Below are 25,319 nucleotides of genomic sequence, written 5' to 3' on the forward strand. Positions count from 1 at the left end.
GTGATGACTGGGTGTTGTGTGATGTCCTTAGGTTAGTTAGGTTTAAGTAATTCTAAGTTCTAGGGGACTGATGACCATAGAGGTTAAGTCCCATAGTGCTCAGAGCCATTTTTTGTTGCTCAAGTGTGTGGAATCCATACTAAATAGGACCAACAGGGAATACTGAATGTATACAGAGAAGGGCAGCATGGATGGTCACAGGTTTGTATGATCTGTGGGAGTGTGTCACAGAGATACTGAAGCAACTGAACTGGAAGATTCTTGAAGGGAGGAGTACGCTATGCTGAGAAAGTCTATTAAGAAAGTCTCAAGAACTGGTTTTAAATGATGGCTGCAGAAATTTACTACAATCCCCCATGTATTGATCACATAGGGATTGTGAGGATAAGATTAGAATAATTACTGCAGGCACAGAGGCATTCAAACAGTTATTCTTCCTGTGCTCCATAGATGAATAGAATGGGAAGAAACCCTAATAGCTGGTACAGTGGGACGTACCCTCTGCCATGGACCTCACAGTAGTTTACAGAGTGTAGATGTAGATGTAATGAAAAGTAGCAGAAATGAGAACAGTGAGAAACATAACATCAAAAGTGGTGATTATGAAACAGATGAAAATAAGGAATTCTGCTATCTTGGACATCAGGAATGAGGACATTAAAAGCTGGCTAATACAGGCAAAGACAGCATCAAAGAAGCATCAAATGTAGGCCTTAATTTGAGGAAGAAATTTCTGAGAATACATGCTTGGAGCACAGCACTGTGTAGTAGTGAATTATGGACTGCAGGACAACCAGAAAAGAAGAGAATCAAATGATTTGAAATGTGGTGCTACAGAAGAATGCTGCAAGTTAGGTGGACCGATAAGGGATATGGGAAAATTCCAAGAGGATTACATCATGATCAGACAGATATTCCGAAATTAGATATTGAATTGTAAGATGTACCCAAGTGCATATTACACTCAGATCACAATTTAGTAATGATAAAGAGTAGACTGAGGTTCATGAGAATTGTCCAGAAGAATCACTGTGGAAGGAAGTGGGACCAGAAATACTGAGAATTGATGAGCTAAATTAGTAATTCTCTAAGGATCTCTAAAAAGAGCAGTCACAAATGCTGGTAAGGCAAACATAGGTATTAGGATAGTGACTGTGAAGAAACCTGTGTAACAGAAGAAAAACTGCAATTAATCGCCAAAAGAATGAAGTACAAAAATGCTCACTGAAAGACTGGAATACAGCAATATAAATCACTTAGGAATAAAATAAATAAAAAGTGTGGGGCAGCTAGATCGAAACGGCTGAGGGAAAGATTTGGAACAAAATGGGTAACACATTTAAGTGATTTACATTGCAAGATCACAAGTTAATGTAAGTGCAAGAGAAGCCATTGGAAATGAGTAATACTCGTACATTTATAACCAGTGTAACCACCAGACTGTTGAATGAAGCATGCAAACTTGTGTGCATTGTGCTGTACAGGCGCCGAATGTCAGTTTGTGGGAGTTCCATGCCTGTTGGGCGTGGTTGGTCAATACAGTGGATGACATTTGGGATGTTGTCTGATGATGTGCCATATGTGCTTGATTGGAGACAGATCTAGTGATCGAGCAGGTCAAGGCAACATGCCAACATACTGTAGAGCATGTTGGGTTACAACAGCAATATATGGGTGTGCATTATCCTTTTGAAAACTACCCATAGAATATTGTTCATGAATGGCAACACAACAGGTCCAATCAATAGATTGATGTACAATTTTGCAGGCAGGTTGCATGGGATAACCACAAGGTTGCTCCTGCTGTCATACAAAATTGCATCCCAGAGCATTAACTCCAGGAGGTCTCACAGAGGGGTTGGATGCAGGTTCTCAACTGGCCTCCTTCTAACCAACACACAGCCGTCACTGGCTGTGAGGCAAAACCAGCTTTCATCAGAAAACACAACAGACTTCCACCATGCCCTCCAGTATGCTCTCCATTGATACCACAGAAGTTGAAAATGGCAGTGGTTTGAGGTCAGGAATGCAAGCTACAGAGTGTCTATCTTGGAGCTGTCCTTGAGATAATCAATTTGTAACAGTTCATTGTGTCACTCTGATGTCAATTGTTGCTCAAACTGCTGATGCCAATTGTTGCTCAAACTGCTGCTGCTGATGCAGTATGATGTGCAAGAGCCATGCACCAATCACGATGGTCTTCCCTCTTGGTAGTACCATCTGCCAGTCCACAGCTGGTCTTCTTGCGATTGTACACTCTGATGATCACCGCTGCCAGCAATCATGTGCAGTGGCTATGCTCCTGTAAAGTCTTTCTGCAGTATCACAGAAGCAACATCCAGCTTCTCGTAGCCCTATTGCACGATCTCATTCAAACCCGGTGAAGTGTTGATAATTGCATCTTTGTCCCCTTAAAGGCAGTCTTGACTAACTTGAGACAGGCAATGTACATTCAGACTTTTGGTAAAATATCATCCACACAATTCCGAAGACAGCAACAGCAGATAACTGCAAGAACTGTCACACAATCAGCTTAACAGCTCATGCATCCAAACTGCTGACAGGAATAATATCCAGAAGAATGAAAAACAAAATTGAAGATCTGAAATGTGAAGATCAATTTGGCTTTAAGGAAGGTAAAGTCAACAGCAAGATAGTTTTGACATTGCACCTGACAATGGAAGAAAGACTTAAAACTAGTCAAGACATGCTCATAGGATTTTTCAACCTAGAAAAAGCATTTGACGATGTAAAATGATGGAAGATTTTCAAAATTTTGAGAAAAATAGGTGTAAGCTGTGGGGAAAGACCGGTAATATGCAATATGTATAAGAATTAAGAGGGAACATTAAGCCTGGAACACAAGGAATGAGGTGCTCAGATTAAAGAGGGTGTAAAACAGGGATACAGTATTCCATCCATATTGTTCAATGTATACAGTGAAGTGGCAATGACTGATATAAAAGAAAGATTTAAGAGCGGGATTAAAAAGATATCAATGATAAAATTCACCGATGACATTGCTATCGTTAGTGAAAGTGAGTAAGCATTACAGGATCTGTTGAATGGAATGAACAGACTAGTGAGTAAAGAATATGGTTTGCTAGTAAACTGGAAAAAGAGAAAGGAATGAGAAGTAGCAGAAATGAGAATAGCAAGAAATTCAACATAAAAATTGGTGATCATGAAATAGACGAAGTTAAGAAATTCTGTAACCTTGGAAGCAAAATAACCCATGATGAACAAAGCAAGAAGGACATTAACAGCAGATTGGCACAGGCAAAGAGGGGATTCCTGGCTAAGAGTAGTTTCCTGATATCAAACATAGGCCTTAATTTGACGAAGAAATTCCTGCGAATTTATGTATGGAGCAAAGTATTGTATGGTAGAAAATCATGGGCAATGGGGAAACCAGAACGCAAGACAATCAAACCATTTGAGATGTGAGAGAAGAATGTAGAAAACTGGGTAGGCTGATACGATAAGGAATGAAGAGTTTGTCTGTAGAATCAGCAAAAAAATGAACATATGGAAAACACTGACAAGAAGAAGGGGCATGATGATAGGACGTATGTTAAGACTCAGGGAACAACTTTCAAGGTACTAGAGGGAGCTTTAGAGGATAAACGATATAGGGGAAGACAGAGATTGAAATACATCCAACAAATAATTGAGGGTGTAAGGTGCAAGTGCTACTCTGAAATGAAAAGGTTAGTGCATGGGAAGAATCTATGGCAGATCATCAAACTAGTCAGAAGTCTGATGACTATATATATTTTAAAGGAGTTTTTTGTAGACAAGATCATGTTCAAAGCTATTTTTATTGATTGGTTTTGACAGATAGGAATGTTATCTTCAGATTTCTAAACCTTTTTTGGTTGTATGCCATGTTAACATCTTGGTGGATAGTATATTGTCCATCTCACACATTTGTCAAAAATAAAATTACAAAAAGGTCTCTCACAAGTAAAAATTTACACTTTGTGGAACTTGGCACTTCTACATATGTAGCACGGCTTTGATGCTTGACAGTTGTAAAATTATCAATATGCAGTAAAAGTGTATATTTACGACAATGTAAATGTAAACATTGCTGCTTGACAGTTGTTAAAATCCTCAGTATATAGTAAAAGTGTACATTTATGCCAATGTAACACTGGCATAAAAGTACCAGTACACTTTAATATATACTGTATTGTGGATTTTAACAACTGAAAAGCATCAAAGGAGTTCTGTATATGTAGACATGCCAAGTTCCAAAGGTGCATATTTTTACTTGTGGCACTCCTGTTTGTAATTTTGTTTTTGACAAACCTGCGCAGAATGTGTAATTTGTGATGGTATGCACCTCTAAAGAGAAACATCACAACAGATTCTCTGGAAAGTGTGTATACCATTCGAAGGTTGGCTTGAAATATCATCAAACAAGTGAGTAACAATGCGAATATCTAATATCTATCCTTGTCTTCAGAGCTGATTCTGTGCTCAACTAGAATTTTTCATCAATGTATTTACTCTTCTGATACCTTTTGATATAAATGAAGGCAAGTTCTATTCACAGTAACATTTCCTGTATTAAAAAATATGAAAGCAATATGAGAGTTATTTGTAAGCATACTTGCAGGTAGTTTTCTGCACACTTTACACGTAAGCAGACTCCTTGAATTCAGTTGCTAGTTACTTCCAATTTTACTAATTATATGCTGTAAAATTCTTATGCTAATGAAGAATGAACATTGTAGATAACAAATTATCTCAAAAATGTCTAACATATTCAATAAAATCTTACTTTTTATATATTTAAGGTCATTGTGGAGTTGCCTCTTCCTGGCATTAGAAATTTTTGTGCCTTGACTTATTTGATTACATATGGTTCTAAGTGGAAAGGTTTCACTGAGCATTTCACGAAAATTACTTTAAAATATATCCAGCTGTCAAAAAGCCATTCAAACTCTTTTTGAATAAAATCATTATGGGTATGAGGCTGCTTCATTATGAGGCACTAAAACAACTAACATGCTGATGTTTTGAGTGACTTTGCAGGGATCCTCTTAATGGCAACTTGTCATAAAGTCAGTCAAAATACTCAATTTTAGTTGTTTTAGTGTTTTATAATGGAGTGGTTGAGATGTGCGAGAGCCTTTAACAATGCCTGCTCCTCATAACATCTTTGACCTGTTGCTTGGCAACTGTGGCTCAGGCATCCCATTAGAGGGCAGCAATGTAGTGCTTTGCGAGGATGGAAGCTCGTGCATGAGCTGTAGCAAGAAGGAAGTTGGTTGAGTGTCCACTGCAGTACTGCAACTAACAGATGACATTTTGCAAATGGCTCTGTGTAGTGGCCAAGGGACTGACTTCTGCTGGTGAGTCCACTATGAGTATCGATGCAGGTGTGTTGACCTTTAATGGGACAGGCATTCTGTTGGAACTGGCCATTACCTTCTTGCCTGGGCAGTGGCTTGTTGTGGTCTGAGTTGCTGAACTCACTGCCTTACATGGTGGACAGGGGCCATTGTGGAAGTTTTAATTTCATGCAGGAACAATGTGGAATCTAGATGGTGAGCATCTGTTTTATAGCCATCGGGTGACAGGTAGTGGAACTTTGGGAAATCCCTGTTATCAAGGCACACTGCACTGTAATATTGCACTGTCCCAACTTGTTTGGGTGTGTCGATTATGCTCTGTTCTTTTAATAATCAAGCACATTTGGCAGAGGGCTGCCTTGAAAGTATACATGCACTAGGCTGGTGAGTGGATACTGACCACATGGAATCTATTTAATTTGTGTCTACATTGTAAATAACACTGCATGTGGCCGGTGGCACTGACAGAAGTACTGCTCATGTTTATTATTACTTGGCTTTGGACATGCTCCATGCCACTCTGGCATTTGACCTCCTTTCCCCCTTAAGGTTGTTGGGAGTCCTCTGCAGAAATACTGAGCCATGCTGCTCTCTATAGCCGTCCATAATTGTGAAAGTGTTGCTGGTCCAGGATTTTGTGCACAAACTGACCTCTTGATTATGTCCAATAAATATTCTATGGGATTCATGTCAGGCAATCTGAATGGCCAAAGCATTCACTTGAATTATCCAGAATATTCTTCAAACCAATCATGAACACTTGTGGCCCGTGATATGGTACACTGTCATCCATAAGAATCATATCGTTGTTTGGGAACATGAAGTCCATGAATGGATGCAAATGGTTTCCAGATAGCCGAACATAACCATTTCCAGTCCATTGACCAGAGGACCCAGTCCATTCCAGGTAGCCACAGCCCATGCCATTATGGAGTCACCACCTGCTTGCACAGTGCCTTTTTGACAACTTGGGTCCATGGCTTCATCGGGTCTGCATCACACTTGAACACTACCATATCTTACCAACTTAAATTGGGATTCATCTTACCAGGACATGGTTTTCCAGTTGCCTATGGTCCAACCGATATGATCACAAGCCCAGAAGAGGTACTGTAGTCAATGTCATATTGTTAGGAATAGCACTTGCATCGGTCATCTGCTGACATGGCCCATTAATGCCAAACTTTGTTGCTCTGTCCTAACAGATACTTTTGTCTCATGCCCCACATTGATTTCTGCAATTATTTCATGCAGTGTTGCTTGACTGTTAGCACTGAAAAATCTACGTTAATGCTTCTGCTCTGTTATCAAGTGAAGGCTGTTGTCCACTGTGCTGTCTGTGGTGAGGGATAATGCCTGAAATTTCGTATTCTCAGCGTACTCTTGACATTGCAGAGCTAAGAATATTGAATTCCCTAATGTTTTCCAAAATGGGACGTCCCACGCCTCCACCTCCAACTACCATACCCTGTTCAAAGTCTCTTAATTCCCATTGTGTGGCCATAATCATGTCAGAAACCATTTTGCATGAATCACCTGGGAACAAATGACAGCTTCGCCAATGTGCTGACCTTTTACACCTTGTGTATGCGATACTGTTACCATTTGTATGTGTCCTTATCACTGTTCCATAAGTTTTATCACCTCAGTCTAGGCATTGACACTTTAAGGAATTTAAAATCTAAAAAACATAGCTGCATGGAGGGTCTTGTTTCCTAAAGGTTTCTGTTGAAGTGCTGCTTTTATGTTTTGGTAACTCATTTGAAACATAGTTGATCATCTAAGGCAGATAGTTAAATTCTAATAATTCTTCTTACTTCAATGCAGCAACTCTTAAGTGTACACTCTTCATTCAAATAATTAAAATCATTTTGTATTTTATACAAGAACGAATAAGTATATATGAGCTTCCACATGATTTTTCTTCTTTACAAGAGCTTTGGCTAATTTGACATTTTTGATAGTACATCATTTATTGTTGTCGTATTGATACAACAACAAATCAAGAAACTTCATTCGTAGGCACATCCAAACATGATTTTTTCCTTTCTTTAATTCTGTTACATCCCCACATCATCCTAGTTTACTCACACTTATTAAATTATTCCTGGCTATTACATCATAGATGGATGAACTTCTTACTGAAATACGCATGCTAATATTCAAGAAAGGAGGAGCTGCTTGATGCAGTATTTAAATAACTCACCAATGCATTGTTCAAGAATGTATATTCATCCACTGAGATAAAAACAAGCATTAAGACAGCCACAAAAAGATCATAGCAATGTACAGGTGACTGTGAAATCCAAAGACTTCTTGCTGTCCATTAAGGACATTACTAACTGAACAGGAAATATCTTGATGAGAGGGAATAATGCTGTACCCTATAAACACACCTATGAGATACAGGATCACCCGAAGTCAGCCAAGGATGCTTGCAAACTGCTGGAAAAAGATGGAATTTACAGGATTCCATGTAGTTTTGAAAACATGTACATGGATTTTATTAAAAGAACTGTCAGAAAATTACTGGAAGAATACAAGGGTAACTGTAGAAGGGGAGAAACAGACAGATCAGACTTCATGAAACATGCTTTGCTAACAGAAGACCACTGAATTTGATTTGATTTGATAGATTCTGGCAGCCACAAGGGAAACCATGAAAGGATGTACAGAGGCCATAGAGATTGTTATATATCTTAAAAATTTTAATAAGGAGCAGGGTGTAAAACTGACTGATATGTATATTTCGGTGTTGAGGAAAATGTGTACCAGTATCGCACCATGGGATGACAGCAACAGTGGGCAGCAGCAACCAATGATGACCAAGAGCATTCGAGTATTCAAAACGTGTGACATCACACCTCTGTGCAGGAGTGCATTGAAACGGAATTTTACTTCTGTCAGTAGAGTGTCAGGATGTGATTCGGACCTTCAAAAGTGCTACAATCCCCCTTGAAAATGCCCTCTGTATTTGGTCTTGAAATGGCAGGTTTCATAAAGACATTCACCTGATCACCTAGGAAAACTTTAAAAGTGTAACATTTCCAGCCATGATAGTTTACATTTTACAGCCTCAGATATGCTGCACTGATTCTATTGTAACCCCAGGCTGCAACCTGTGACACACCACTGACCATACAGGCATGTATTGCAGGTTCCCACAGTTCAGGTCCATTGATTACACTGCTCTCAGGTTGGTTGGTAGATTCAGCAGGAGAGGACCAAACAGTGAGGTCATCAGCCCCATCGGATTACGGAAGGATGGGGAAGGAAATTGGCCATGCCCTTTCAAAGAAATCATCCTGCCATTTGCCTGAAGTGATTTAGCGAAATCATACAAAACCTAAATAAGGATGGATGGACGTGAGTTTGAACTGTTGTCCTCCCGAATGCATGTCCAGTGTGCCAACCACTGCGCCACCTCACTCAGTGCTCTCAGGAGAGTGATGGAAACAGTCTGGTTCAACACAAATATGCTCGATTGTTTTCAACTGAACTTCCAGCAGCTACAACAATACCGTGTAGTGTCAGCCTAACCACTAGCAGCACATGTATCACAGTAAACAGCGATGCCATCACAGGGACCACTTCTCTTCCAAGAAACTACGTGCTTGCCGCATACTCCAGTGGTATCCTTCCACTGGGCAGGTATTTAGGATGCTGTCCAGCTGGCTACAGCTAGTTTGCACTCCAGGCTTATGCCTACCATGTCTAGCAGCCCATCACTTGGAGTTCACACTTCAGCCCTTGTCTCACTGTACTTCATCACAACTGTCCTCAAGCTACTCTCTTGCTGGATCTTGTCTCAATTGTCCTTGAGCACCGCTACAACACTGTATAGATCTCATCTTCAGTCATCCTCAAGCTCAACATCTCCCTGGACTTCATCTTCAACCGTCCATCAACTCAGTGCCTTGCAGGAACCTGTCTCCACTTTCACGTTGAGAAGCTTACCACTCACTGCAGACGATGATCTCACGGACATTGTCTATATAAGAACATTCCAGTGCAACGTAAGTTATTGATAGTCAGTCTGGATCAAGTAGAGCAAAGTCACATTTGAAGAAACTGTGTTGTTGTATTTTGTTCGTAAGACGTAAGAAACATATCGTTGTTCCTCACTAACAGTGTACATCAGTTGTTGTGTGTTCTTCCCCTAGGTTACAAATACAGAAGATTTCATACAACCTACTGGCACTTCAGTGCCATGACTTGTGTCAGAGAAGGATAATCATGTGGCTATCAGTTCTGCATAATCTACAGTGTGCTCTTTTAAGGAAGTGGGGTCTAATATTTTGTACAGTTGAGCTTATATTTACTATTTCTGTCACCAGGCAGTGACTCTTTTAAAATTTAGTTAGCATTTGGGAGTGTAAGAGACAAGTGATATTTATATCTATATTGCTGTGTAATGACCATGCTTGTTGCAACTGCCAATAATGAATACTACGCATATAATCTTTAAAAAATTGTACATACCAATAATTTCATTCAGCAAACGAATGCACTCCATTCCTTTGTTTATGTCCTCTGAATAAAATTCTGTGAAGTTGGGTATACTTGCAAACATCACTCCAACTTTGTCACGGGACTGGGAATACAGCTCCTGTTTAATTAAAATATGAAAAAATAATTGACTATTTAGGTTTCCTTTCAGAATTGAGTAAATATCTGCCAACAACTGAGTTTCTTACATATTCAGAGGCAGGCCGTTTTTTGTATGATGTGGTTGAGCTAGCAAGAGAACTTTCAAATGTAATAGTAAAAACAAAATGCAAGCAGAGAGAGAGAGAGAGAGAGAGAGAGAACAGGTAATTAGCTACGGGTTCATTTATGTAGTAGAGGCAGGGTGTCTAAAGATTTTCTGAGGATCAAATTTGTGACCTTTTCATGACTTTTTCTTTACCTCTTTAGTTATATTCATGACCTCTCAACAATGTTTGTGGTACAATGACAAAAAACACTTTTGTTTATGAGCCAGAAAGCTGGTTGAAATGAAAGATGAATGCAATTATTCTTGTATCACTTAAACTGTATGTCAGTGCCAATAATGTAATTGTGTATAACTTGTAGTATACTGTTCATCAAATGCTATAAAAACATTAAACTCTCACACAGGATGGGTTATAACTGTTTTCAGAGATATTTGTCATCACATCAATCAAAATACAAATTGTTTTCACAAAGTAATGTAGAGAAAACTTACAATTTTCCTTGAGACAATATAACAGTTTTGAAGGTACAAAACTTATGTCAACTGTTCAAATGTTAAACTTCTTAGCAAAGTATTCAATGTATAAGTTTCTTGCTAAACTCGAAATTTTGACACAGAGAACTTCAGGTGCTTCTTTTTCCTTTTCTATAATGATTCTTTTTTTTTTTATTTTCGAGCTCTTTTATTTATTCAACTATTCTTCTTCTAAGATTGGCAACTTCATTTCCAAGTCTTCTACTCTTTTTGATGAAGATTTCTTCACAGCTAGTATGACTGATTTTGTAATGTCCACATTCAGTTGTTTCTCACTATTAAGAAAACTGCCTAATGATTTATTGCATTGTAAACACTCCTTTTTTACAATAATTGTATCGTCTTGCAACTTTCAACTAAAATTTCTTTGTTACCATGAAAGCCTCTTTCTAATGCAGTATTTTCATGAAACATGCATACCAGCTTCTGCCCAAACTTGATGAAGCTACAGTTTGCACTCTGCAGTACATTCATCAGAAAGAAATCAAGTTTGTCCTTAATAGGATTGAAATGTTTCAGTTGTTTTTCAGAATATACACAAAATTTAAAGTATTCTCTCTTCACTATGTCAGCTGTTGAGGGAACCATGTGTTTCCCTGACACAAATACTGCCAGTGCAATTGTCACTCGAGAATTTCTCAAAATGGAGCTCTGCATAACTTTGGGTGATAAAAATGAGCCACCTTTGACTGTCTTTAATTTCAAAGGATTCTTCTCAGAAATTTTTGGACATAGACTTTGCAAATACCTGTGCACTCATGTGTGAAAATAAGGATATGCTTTTCCGTGTATTTCTTGCTAGGAGCCATACTGATTTGCCAACGTTGCCAATTGTGCAGTGTACTGTTAACTGGTGTTGACTGCATTGTTGTTTGCTTTGTCACTGGACTGTGCTGTCACTACCTGCATTTTGTTGCACTATTTCCATTGTTCTTCATTATTTAACATGTCAATACAAACAGTGATCGTAATTTCGATACCAACAATTATTTAACTGACGATTGCGTACATTGGTGCTTTTATGGAAACTGGAAGCACAAGTCTGAGTTGCCTGCACAGCGTACTTCCAGTAAATAGAGGTGAAATGAACGCCCTTATCTGCGAGTAGTATTAGTACAATGTGGGAAACATTTTGGCTGGTGAGATATCAATTTTACCCTGATCATCCTTAACATCTTTAAAACAAGATAAAAATTACAATAGCTTTATATTAATGATTAAATACCTCCTTTAAGGAAATGTCTTTCCAAAAATGATGCAGCTTAAAGAGACTTAAACAGAAGGGGGAGTGGACAGAGTTATAGAAACAGCTGTTCTAACTGAAACTCTTCCAGTAACACATAAGATGGCAGCACTTTTATGGTAGAGCTACAATTTCTGCAACCAAAATTCAAGCTTTTGCAACCAACGGTTGCTTCATCAGGAAAGAGGGAAGGAGAGGGAAAGACGAAAGAATGTGGGTTTTAAGGGAGAGGGTAAGGAGTCATTCCAATCCTGGGAGCGGAAAGACTTACCTAAGGGGGGAAAAAGGACAGGTATACACTCGCACACACACACATATCCATCCGCTTAACACAAAATTCATGACCACCCACTGAATTTCATTATCTTTTCATTACTTTCATGACTATCTTTTCATTTTCATTACTTTTTCATGGTTGTCATGATCTGTAGATATCCTGTAGAAGAGAAGAAAGGAATTGGGGAAATAAAACCATCAAGAGACTAGGATCTCAGATTAAGGATGACAAGCAAAACAGCACAACAATAAAATCATTAACAAACTGCTAGCAGCACATGGGCTTTAAAATCGTGAAAAGTTATAAATGGAAATGGGATCAGTGAACAGGTCAAGGATATGGTCAAACAAAGATTTGAACTAGTGAGCTGTCAGAAACTGCATTGGTAACTTTTGTTAAACTGCTATAATCTATTCTTGCTTACTCAAAGTAATGTAACTCATCAAAATTAGCTGGAAAGCATCTATTATGGAATAGGTCAGTGGTGGTGGTGGCCATTGTGGAGATGGTGGTGCAGGTAGAGGATGCAAGTGGCTGGGAGAAGAAGGAATGAGCTCAACTGAATGTGTTGAGAAGCTTGTCTTTTTGTGTAGCCCAGTTTAACTCATTCTATAAAGGAAAAAAGCAAACATTATTGAAAGGGGAGAGGAGGTAGGGGAAGATAAAAAAGGAGATGACTTATTGCAAAAAGAATCTGAAACAGCCCTGGAACATCTAGGTCAAAACAAGGTATGGAATAGACAACAATGCCACAAAAGTATCAAGATCTTTGGGAAACCATGAGAAAAATATGTCAGCTAGTATACTACATACAGATACTCAGATTTCAGGAGAATGTAGTAAATATAATTAATATACAGGAAGAAGTTGTAGATCACATATTGTTTGATTTATTTTGACTGATCTCGCTCATCAGCAGATGGAAGTAGCTTCGGATATTCGTTGTGACCTGTGGCTTTGTTTTTTGACTTAATTACAATGGCCACTGCATCTGCTGCCTTATCTAAGAATGTAATAACCACTACTTGAAACACAGCAGGTGCTGACAGAAGCGAATACTACCATCCACAGTTTAGTATGTCACAGCTGAAAAATACTAAAAAGAAATTATTTACAGAAGAGTGAAAAGACTGACAGAAGCCTACCCCAGGGAATATGCGAGGCAATACTTACCCTATGACTTATTTTTGAAAATAAATTCAAAAAACGATCGACCTGTAGTTACAGCATTTGTAGTTTAGAGAAATGTTTTAATAATCTTGACTGAAATACACTCTTTGTAATCCTTCAGGTGGTGAGGATAAAACACAGGGAACAAAAGCTCATCTACAATTTGTACAGAAACCAGACAGCAGTTACGAGTTGAAGTACATGAATGGGAGAAACTACTTGAGTAGCTAGTGAAACAGAGCTGTAGGGTGTCCCCATGTTAGTCAATACGTACATTAAGAAAGTAGTAAATAAAGCCAAGAGCACATTCAGAAAGGGAATTTTGGTTCAGGAACAATAAATATGGCTTTAAGGTTTGCTAACGATAATCCTGTCAGAGATGATAAAGATCTTAGAACATCAGTTCAATCGAATGAAAAGTACTTTTAAAAGAGGTTATAATATGAACACCAAGAAGGCTAAAGCAAAGTTGTTCTTGGGGTCTTTTGTTGTGGCCTGCCTGAATAAAATCTTCTTGGCTTTCAGGCCCATGGTGTTCCTCTTAGTTAGGCATGACAGCATTATCTGAATCCTTCTAGAGGAAGGGCGATGTGATACCATACTTTAAGGACGATAAGACATACCTTAATTTTTAAGCAATTAAAAAAAACATTTTTACTGTTTTTATTATTAAATTGCAAAGCAAGACTAAGAAAACTTAGTTTATAAAATTGAACTGACCTTTAAACTCCCTGAAAATCATTATCTGAATTTTCTTCTTGTTCTTCTTCTTCCTCTTTATTGTTATCGTTGTCCTCTTCATACATAAGATGGTCTTGACTACCACAAAGAGCATTACTTATGCCACTCTTCTTGAAAGATGAAACAATAATATCTTCTCTCACTCCAGACCACAACTGTTTTACAGCTAGCTCTGTATGGCCATTTTTAAGACTGGCAGGAATTTGATATCCAGCGCTGGACATTTTTATATTAATTTTGAGTATAAGACTCACCTGAATTTTTTAGGCAATTTTTCGAAGAAGAAAGTGCATCTTATAGTCGGTAAAATACAGTATGTGTGCAGTGAGGCAAGCAGTGCAGTTTCTGCCAGGCATGGAACTGAGTGAAGTCAGGTGAGAAGGGGTGCCAGTACAACACTTGTGAACCATTCCCAGCTCCTTGCAAGTATCTTTCTTCTTTTCTGTTCAGTGTCCAGAGCCTGGTCCCATCCCCTACAAAGTGTGTACCCTGATCTCAGTTAAAATTGTAGAAGTTCCTCAGTTAAAATTGTTGAAGTTTATTCTAATTTCAGCAGCCTCCAAATAACAGAATCCCAGTATGATGATGCATGAGCAAAGAGCCTTCTCTTTCCAAATTCCATCTTGTGCCTGTTCAGTCATGGCCAGCTTTCTCAAGTTCCCTTTTCTTGGTGTGTTGCATGTGTTCGGCATAACTTTCAGCAACTGTGCTAATTGTTTGGCCTATGTAGATGCAGCTGTATTCACAGAGGACCACATACACATTGGGTCATCTTTAGTGGAACGTAACAGATCTTGTATCTTGGAGAGAAGACAGAACATTGGTCTTAATCCATGTCTCCACTGCATACTTCCTATTTTGATGTTATTCACCCCACAGTAAGGAAGAACTCTGGCCAACTTGGCCTCAGTCAATTGCACCTGAAAGCATTCACAATTTCTCCCTTGATGTAACAACTTTTTCTGAAAATGAGTCTCGAATGTTGCAGTTCAGATTGTAGATAGTAGTTATCAGACATCATCTTTCCTCTGTGTACCAACGTCTTCAGGACTGTTTTCTTGTGCACACAATTGTGACACTTTAAGTGATTACACATATTTTAAATGGAATAAAGGCCTACTATTAACAATTTCTGAAAATTTCACTAATTTTACACACATGATTCCAGCACTAGAACAATTTAAATAAAACCCTGCCTCTCTTTACAGACTAGTGTATTAGGCATGAACATGGAAACCACTGGTTTGAAGGATTAATATGGGCAAAAAAAAGAATAAAGAAACGTATGCTTATGGTAAGAAGTGCAAGCGCATGCACATGCGCGCGCCCACACACACACACACACACACACACACACACACACACACACACACGCACATGTAAGAGAGGAAGATAGAGACAGAGAGAGAAAGAATGAAATGGAGACAGTGAGATGTTGAGCACAAAAAGAGAATGTAACTGTATTGTCAGTTTATTTGTCATGAACTAAAGCAAACATACATCTAGACTATACAGAGAGGTTGGCAGTAACTTTCACTGCATTTTGTGAATGTCTTCTTGCTCTCTTTCATTAGTAACAGTATTCTATTGTTTCGTACAGTACAGGAACTGACCTCAGTTCGGCGATCTTCAGATAAGAAATGTTTTGCAACATGGTCTGGTAAAATGTTTTTCAGTAACTGCGTATTATTTTGCCGTGTTTCCATCATGTCTGCCAGTTCTCGTTCAGCCTGTTGTTTCCAGAGGAAATCGAGTCTTGATGTTACTTCCACAAGGCGTGCATGATATATCACCATAATCAGAAAAACAGTGAGTAGCACCAGCATTTGTGTATAAAGTGGTAGTGTTGACCTAGAGATACAAAACAAAATATTAGAATACAATCTTTCATATGAAGTTTCATCAGAAATTGAGTCTTGCTTTCAGACATATGTTCATTCATAGCTCTAAAGTGGGTTTATCACTCCAATTTAAGCAAATTAAAATGTGTAAACTGTACACTTAAAAGTTTTAGTAAATATTTAACATTTGGCAAGGCGAGAGATGCTCACAGAATGCGCTCTAACCCACTACATGTTACACTCTCCAACACAGGACATAAGAAGAGGGAAAAAAAGAGACAAAATAAAAATGGTGACAGTCACACACACATACTGGAAACTGTTTTGAAGAGTCAAAGGAATTTCTTCATGAACTGCTACAATCTCTGACATTTTCAAACTTCACATGCATCTACAGAGGGATTGCTTACAGGTTTTCACATGTTGAGGGTACATGTGAGTTAGTTAGTTAATCACATTTCTTAGATAAATGTAATCACTTCTACAAAAATATAACAGACAACATCTGTAGCTTCTGTTATCTATCCAACATGCCTGCTGCTCTAGTGACTATTGTATGTCACTCACATCTTGCATGTAAGTTACTGTCTTGAAGATAACTGGATCAATGCCATAATTATACAGTAACAACCCCCCGTCCCTACCCCAACAGAGTACTGGAACTTTAAAGTTACTAAAATATCTTGGGCTTTCTTGGAGTTAGAATCTACTTAATGACTACATCAGAGAAGAATAACAACTGATATGATAGCTTTGCTGACTTCATACAGAATGTGTCATGGTTAACAAGAGGTTTAGAAATGTAAGATTGGCTTTTGCAGTCTAATGCTTTCTTCCTAATGGAAGGAAGTTTGAGGTGGGTGCACTTAAAGAAGAACACACAGTCCAAAAGAGAAACAAAAGTGATGCAAATGAGCATTTAACAGCATCTACATCTGAATGTCATATACTCACTGTAGTCAGTGAAGTAGGCTTTCACATGATTTCACAGCTTGGTGAATGTGTATCAGAGACATCTCATAGTTGAGCTGACTAATTCTTTTGGAGCAGAACATAAATGTTATAGTGTTAACAACAGCATCTCACTACATTCAGCTTCATTTTGTTCAAGAAGCACGTAGAGTATGTGTTGCCTATGATGCAAACTTTTCTATCCATACACTACAAGACTTAAAACAGTGATACCTTCTACATCCAAAGAGGCACAATAACAAAATCACTTAGGGTGAGACATATAATCAAAGGAAATATGGGAGAGAATGGAATATATTCCTACATTCAAAATAAATGTTTATGCAGATAACATCACAAATAGCAGTAGTATAGAAATTCACAGAGTGAAAATGAGGAATTGCAGTCTGTCCCTGTCTGAAAACACACAAACTTGTCATTCAAAACCAGAAAATTATTAGACAAAAATTACATATGGTTTGTAGCTCAATTTCAATATCTCTATATCATATATTGATACAGCATCCATAATACACTCAGAATACAATTTCCACAGAAATCCACTTCCATGTTCTGTGAAACATGATTGCAACCTCTTTCTATACTTCTGTGAAACATGATTACAACCTCTTTCTGCACTAAAGAATAAGTCCGTTTTACAATTAAAATACAATTTACCAGTGAAAAATATAACACAATAGAGACCACTTAGATGATTTTCTTATGCTACCCTTTTTTTATTATAGTGATATGTGTTTAACTATGTTCAGTCTCTCACTCTCATTAAACCACACACATACACACACACACACACACACACACACACACACACACACACACACACACACAGAGAGAGAGAGAGAGAGAGAGAGAGAGAAATAAGATGCACCCCCAGTGTCAAAGGGTGGAGGGAAAGAGAATCTCAGTGGAGAAAACGTTTTGTCATATTATTCATTAGCAAAAATTGTTCACTTTTTTTTTTAAAGTATCAAAGAAGACAATACACTATAAGTGACAGTTATGAATCTTACAATTCAGTGTTACAATCACACACACTGTTTTCTATAATAATTCAAAAAGATTAAATTGATAAAAAATGCTATAGTTTATGATATATAAATTGATCTTATCTCTTTGGTTATGTTACAGGTAATTAAGGAAAACAGAAATATCATTAACTGAAGCAAAAAGAAATTTCTTTGTCAAATGAAGGGTGAGTAATAAGCTAATGGAGATGTATAATAACTGACTTTTGACTCAGTCAACAATGGTAGCAGATCAAATGTGAAAGGTAAGTACAAAGTGATTATTTTCTTTACCTTGGATAGCGTGTGAAGAACGGTTTTTAAAAACGACTAGTTTTGGGCCAAAAGAAGAAACTGGTGGGTATGAAAATTCATTAGACTTGGAAAATGGCAGCAAAAAAATTAAGCAAGGAAACAAACAGTCTGACTGAATCAAAAGGAGATTGTCAAATATAGAAAATGTGTTAGTGAAAAAGGAAAAATTTTGAGTTTTGGGATTCAAAAGTGAGAAGTAATGAATGCTTTAAAAACAATAGGAAAATTGTTTAAACAATCCACACAACATCTAGATACAAAGATTGCAACTATAGGACAAGACATAAAAAACAATACTCAATGTTCATGGCCACAGAACATAACATTCCAAAGATATGAGTCAAGAAGTAAAAGCAATACTCAGTGAAATAATGAAATTACGAACGAAAGTGTAACTGTAGCATCAATAGCCTTAAATGAAGTATCCAGCAACATTTTTGAAGACTTCGGTATATCTGCTGTAGCCTCCAGAGAGGAATAGGTAACTGATTCTTATAATGTCATAGAAAATGTTGGCCTTTTAAATGAAGTAGCCAATGTTTAAAAAAATAATGTAGATGACCCTGTTATTGAGGCAGTGTGTTTTCCAATTGTGAAAAAATGAACTTTCAACATTAGATGCAGAAAATCTTGTAGAACTTAAATTTAGTAACAATGAAACTGTTTGGGAAAGGTTGTCACTATTCTGTGAAACATGAAAGCTTGATTGGTTGGAGGAGTACCTGGACGTATTTTGCAGACAATTTAATGTTAATTGGAAAGAATTTAATATTCATGCAGTAATCAGTGATGACCAGTTTAAGTATTCCACTTGTTGAAAGAATAGCTGGTCATAACTTTACAGTAAAACTAATGGAAAAAGTAATCAAGTATGTGAATGCAAAGTTATGTATGTGTTTTTTTAAACAACTACACAGACTTGGAGAGTCTGATAGATGCTGTCTGGAAGACATAACAGTGATTTTTTTTAAAAATTAAGTTTATAATGGAAAAATCACCACATGATTTCTTACTGGAAGTGATCAAATGAGCAACACTGATATTTTTTGTCTGTCTCTTACAGACAATGTAAAAGACTAAGGTTTTGGTAACAAACATCTTCTTATCTTGTCAGGTTACATTCTGTGGATGAATTATAATCTATACAATGGTAGGATTGATACCGTACAATGCTTACCTGATGTGTTTGCCTTTACTATTATTATATGAGTTTAAGTATGTGGTAGGGTGATTAATAATGAAGAATTTTTCGCTAGATGTGCTCTGCCCTTGAACAAGTTTTGTTTGATAGAAAAACATTGGTTGAAGAAATCTAGGATTGTTGTCGTTGTTGTGCTCTTCAGTCCTGAGACTGGTTTGATGCAGCTCTCCATGCTTCTCTATCCTGTGCAAGCTTCTTCATCTCCCAGTACTTACTGCAGCCTACGCCCTTCTGAATCTGCTTAGTGTATTCATCTCTTGGTCTCCCTCTACGATTTTTACCCTCCACGCTGCCCTCCAGTACTAAATTGGTGATACCTTGATGCCTCAGAACATGTCCTACCAACCGATCCCTTCTTCTAGTCAAGTTGTCACAAACTCCTCTTCTCCCCAATTCTATTCAATACCTCCTCATTAGTTATGTATTCTACCAATCTAATCTTCAGCATTCTTCTGTAGCACCACATTTCAAAAGCTTCTATTCTCTTCTTGTCTAAACTATTTATCATCCATGTTTCACTTCCATACATGGCTACACTCCATACAAATACTTTCAGAAACGACTTCCTGGCACTTAAATCAATACTTGATGTTAACAAATTTCTCTTCTTCAGAAACGCTTTCCTTGCCATTGCCAGTCTACATTTTATATCCTCTCTACCTCGACCATCATAAGTTATTTTGCTCCCCAAATAGCAAAACTCCTTTACTACTTTAACTGTCTCATTTCCTAATCTAATTCCGATTTAATTAGACTACATTCCATTATCTTCGTTTTGCTTTTGTTGATGTTCATCTTATACCCTCCTTTCGAGACACTGTCCATTCCGTTCAACTGCTCTTCCAAGTCCTTTGCTGTATCTGACAGAATTACAATGTCATCGGCGAACCTCAAAGTTTTTATTTCTTCTCCATGGATTTTAATACTTACTCCGAACTTTTCTTTTGATTCCTTTACTGCTTGCTCAATATACAGATTGAATAGCATTGGGGAGAGGCTACAACCCTGTCTCACTCCCTTCCCAACCACTGCTTCCCTTTCATGTCCCTCGGCTCTTATAACTGCCATCTGCTTTCTGTACAAATTGTAAAAAGCCTTTCGCTCCCTGTATTTTACCCCTGCCACCTTCAGAATTTGAAAGAGAGTATTCCAGTCAACATTGTTAAAAAATTTCTCTAAGTCTATAAATGCTAGAAACGTAGGTTTGCCTTTCCTTAATCTTTCTTCTAAGATAAGTCATAGGGTCAGTATTGCCTCACGTGTTCCAACATTTCTATGGAATCCAAACTGATCTTCCCCGAGGTCAGCCGCCACCAGTTTTTCCATTCGTCTGTAAAGAATTCGCGTTAGTATTTTGCAGCTGTGACTTATTAAACTGATAGTTCGGTAATTTTCACATCTGTCAACACCTGCTCTCTTTGGGATTGGAATTATTATATTCTTCTTGAAGTCTGTGGGAATTTCACCTGTCTCATACACCTTGCTCACCAGATGGTAGAGTTTTGTCAGGACTGGCTCTCCCAAGGCTGTGAGTAGTTCTAATGGAATGTTGTCTACTCCACCCGGGCCTTGTTTCGACTTTGGTCTTTCAGTGCTCTGTCAAACTCTTCATGCAGTATCATATCTCCCATTTCATCTTCATCTACCTCCTCTTTCATTTCCATAATATTGTCCTCAAGAACGTCGCGCCCCTGTATAGACCCTCTATATACTCCTTCCACCTTTCTGATTTCCCTTCTTTGCTTAGAACTGGGTTTCCATCTGAGCTCTTGATATTCATGCAAGTGGTTCTCTTTACTCCAAAGGTCTCTTTAATTTTCCTGTAGGCAGTATCTATCTTACCCCTCATGAGATAAGCTTCTACATCCTTACATTTGTCCTTTAGCCATCCCTGCCTATCCATATTGCACTTCCTGTCGATCTCGTTTTTGAGACGTTTGTATTCCTGCATTTTCGTATTTTCTCCTTTCATCAATTAAATTCAGTATCTCTTCTGTTACCCATCTTTTTACCTACCATTTTGCACTTCCGGTCGATCTCATTTTTGACATGTTTGTATTCTTTTTGACTGCTTCACTTACTGCATTTTTGTATTTTCTCCTTTCATCAATTAAATTCAGTATCTCTTCTGTTACCCATATTTTTACCTACTTGATCCTCTGCTGCCTTCACTATTTCATTCCTCAAAGCTACCCAGTCTTCTTCTACTGTATTTCTTTCCCTATTCCTGTCAGTTGTTCCCTTATGCTCTCTCTGAAACTCTCTACAACCTCTGGTTCTTTCAGTTTATCCAGGTCCCATCTCCGTAAATTCCCACCTTTTTGCAGTTTCTTCAGTTTTAATCTACAGTTCATAACCAATAGATTGTGGTCAGAGTCCACATCTGCCCCTGGAAATGTCTTACAATTTAAAATCTGGTTCCTAAATCTCTGTTTTACCATTATGTAATCTATCTGAAACCTGTCAGTATCTCCAGGATTCTTCCATGTATACAACCTTCTTTTATGATTCTTGAACCAAGTGTTAGCTATGGTTTAAGTTATGCTCTGTGCAAAATTCTACCAGGTGGCTTTCTCTTTCATTTCTTAGCCCCAATCCATATTCACCTACTATGTTTCCTTCTCTTCCTTTTCCTACTGTCGAATTCCAGTCACCCATGACTACTAAATTTTTGTCTCCCTTCACTACCTGAATAATTTCTTTTATCTCATCATACATTTCATCAATTTCTTCATCATCTGCAGAGCTAGTTGGCATATAAACTTGTACTACTGTAGTAGGCTTGGGCTTCGTGTCTATCTTGGCCACAATAATGAGTTCACTATGCTGTTTGTAGTAGCTTACCCGCACTCCTATTTTTTTATTCATTATTAAACCTACTCCTGCATTACCCCTATTTGATACAGAAGAAATTATCGTAAATTAAGGCTGGGTGGGTGGTGAGGACCATGGACATGTTGTAGCACTAGTTCCCATTTGCAGAGTGATGAGAAGCTGGAACTGGTATAAGGTGAATCCAGGTGGTACATGTGGTGCAAAAGGCACCGAGGTCATGACTGCCATGTTGTAGAGCATTCTCTGCAACAGAATATTGCGTATTGCCGGAATATACCCTCTGCCTGTGGCCATTCATCCTAACTTATAGCTTAGTGGTAGTAATGCTTATGTGAAAGGCCGAACAGTGTTTACATAACAGCAGGTATATGAGATGAGTTGTTTCACAGGTGGCTCTCCCTTTAATAGGGTATGTTTTGAAAGATACAGGGTCAGAATCATTCCTGGACAATTATAACTTGTATCCTTACATCAAGTCTTTAATAATTTTTTTATGCATTAATACACATATTGATGCTTATTTTACATCTCCTCTGGCATACAGAGTTAAGATTTGGACACATTTTCAGTGATAATGTTTCTTATATTGCTGTTACAGGCACAACCACAATAGTCTGTTCTGCCAATAAGCATAGTGATTTTATATTGGTGGGTGGTTGCCGTTGGACGCTACTCAGCTTAATTTCTGAGCCCTCCTCTTTCATACTGTTACCCTGTTGCTGTATCATTGTTGCTATCCTATCTTTCTTCCTGTGCTGATATGTGGTAGTTTGGGCTAAACTGCTCTTACAGTACCAGGTTTCTGTCTTTCTTTCCACCCACATATTTTGTAGCATCACACTTCCCTTGCTGCAGTGTCTGAACTACATTTATCTCTTGTTCACTTTTGCCAATGAGTATGATATTTCTTCTGCAAATAATGAACTGTAAAGTGATGTGACTACTTAAGAGTTAAGTGATCTCTTTGAAAGGAAAAATAATATTTTATAATTTATGTCAAATGTGCCATTTAACAAAACACATTTGCAATATATATTTTATCTTAGGAAGTTAAAAGATATTTGAATAGATAAACTTACAAGTGTTGTGTAGGACACTTATTTTTTTTATTTTGAAGATGGGTCAGACTTCGTGTGTTGTTGACACAGTCAACACTTGTATTATGGTACAAGAACTAACATCTGGTTATGAACTAAAGCTTTTGAGATAAAATTTGACATAAGATAGCCATTTTCAAATTAATGTCCCAATAATATTATGTAATAGGTGCTTCATAAGCAAGGAAACTGATTTTCAGAACACACAGATGAGAACTGACTGCAGTGTACCTACAAATACATTACGTACAGAATGATCTGTTATATGAAGTCGATGGGTTTAAGAATATGTTGAGATGATAAATACTGAAGTAGCTTTTGTGAGATGTTGAAGAGATGCTGATCATGTTAACGAAATATTGATGAAAAGGTTGAAGACAGGAATAGGGAACTTTATTCTGCATTGTGGGGTCATGTTTGACTATGACAAAGTATACAAGGCATGATCGACACGTAATTTAATTTCATGGGCTTTATGCATCTGATTTTCAAACTTCTTTTTTTACTTTATTGATTCGCGTGTTTCTGATGTATGTTTGTATTTTCAGTGGTTTTGAATATTTAGTTTATTGCTGACATTCAAAACGGTTATATGAGTTTTTAGGTGCTCAGTGAATTTTTAATTTCGAAAAAGATGGATCAAAGAGTTTGCATTACATTTTGTTTGAAAAACGAAATGAAGTGCAGCAATGCATATGAAATATCAACTGTGGCTTCTGGTGAATCTACTATGAGAAAGACATGAGTTTATGTGTGGTATAAATGTTACAGAGAGGGTCCAGAAGACATTGAAGATTATGATGACTGCCCTAGTACATCGTTACTAATGACAATGTGGAAAAAGTAAGGAAAATGGTTCTCGTAAATCACTGAATCACCAAAAGAGAGGTTGCTGATAGTACTGGCACATCCTCTGGCTCATGCTAAGCAAATTTTTTTACATGTTTTCAGCATGAAGTGTGTAGCAGTAAAGTTTTTCCTGAAACTGTTGAGTTTCAATGGAAAATGATGTCACATGGGCATGAATGAAGTTGACAATGATCTAGAACTTCTAAAGACAGTCATAAGAACATGGGAATACAGTATGGCATTGAAACCAAGGTCCATTCATTCCCATGCAAACTGCCTGAAGAGCCATGACCAAAAGAACTTCGACAAATTCAATCACATGTGAAGGTTCTTCTTACTGTTTTCTCTGATTACAATGGGATAGTGCATCATGAGTTCCTGCCTTATGGTTGTAGAATCAATAAGGAACAATACCTGGAAGTTATGTGCCATTTGCATGAAGCAATCTGAAGAAAACAACCAGAATTGTGGCAAAACCACTTGTGGAATCATAGCAATTCTCTTGCTCACATCTCAATTCCCGTTCATGAGAAGTTGTTAAGTTGCCACAGCCATCGTATTCACCAGACATGGCCCCCTGTGACTTATTTCTGTTTCCGAGGCAGTAGAGAATGATGAAATGACATTTTTTGGCAACCACTGGTGAAATGAAAGCAGAATCACCGAAGGAGCTGAACAACTTAGTGGAAAGTGAGTTCCAGAAGTGCTTCCAAGATTGGAGAAAGTGTTGGTGCAAGTGTATTATGTCTGAGGGAGACTACCTTGAAGGGAACAAAATTGATATTGCTTACTAAATTTAGATTCTTTAAGAATACAAGAATTCCTGTTATTTTTTGATCACAACTGCTAAATGCAGAATGTTACTGACTATCTGATAAAACCAAAAGTAAAAGCAAGTCTGACCACAAGAAAAATTTATTATTAATGATACTTGGAAATGAATTAGATAGCATTTTGAGACAGTAATTTATGAAATGTGTTAACCTACAGGATGATTTTGCATAAATAATCATGACAACACTAATTCTGCAACTCGAATTATAGCAATGGTTTTATTATTTCATTTTGAAAAATTATATTTCAATGTTTGTATTAATATTTACACCATCTAAAATTTCAATTCTGACCTATTCTTTCTGCCAGTATGCCTTGCCCTGAGA

At 37.6% G+C, this 25,319-nt stretch overlaps 1 protein-coding gene across 2 annotated transcripts in view; it reads right to left on the reverse strand.

The window, feature by feature from the left end:
• LOC124595519 (adenylyl cyclase 78C-like) overlaps positions 1–25,319 on the reverse strand; it is a 736,208-nt gene that overhangs the window by 26,334 nt on the left and 684,555 nt on the right. For both annotated transcript variants that reach the window (XM_047134287.1, XM_047134286.1), the window contains 2 exons: positions 15,659–15,896; positions 9,846–9,972 (listed from right to left, as the gene is read on the reverse strand). In XM_047134287.1, coding sequence (XP_046990243.1) covers positions 9,846–9,972; positions 15,659–15,896 — 365 coding nt within the window. The remainder of the gene's footprint in view (positions 1–9,845; positions 9,973–15,658; positions 15,897–25,319) is intronic.

The sequence above is a fragment of the Schistocerca americana genome, chromosome 2, assembly GCF_021461395.2.
Source record: "Schistocerca americana isolate TAMUIC-IGC-003095 chromosome 2, iqSchAmer2.1, whole genome shotgun sequence".
Classification (NCBI taxonomy): domain Eukaryota; kingdom Metazoa; phylum Arthropoda; class Insecta; order Orthoptera; family Acrididae; genus Schistocerca; species Schistocerca americana.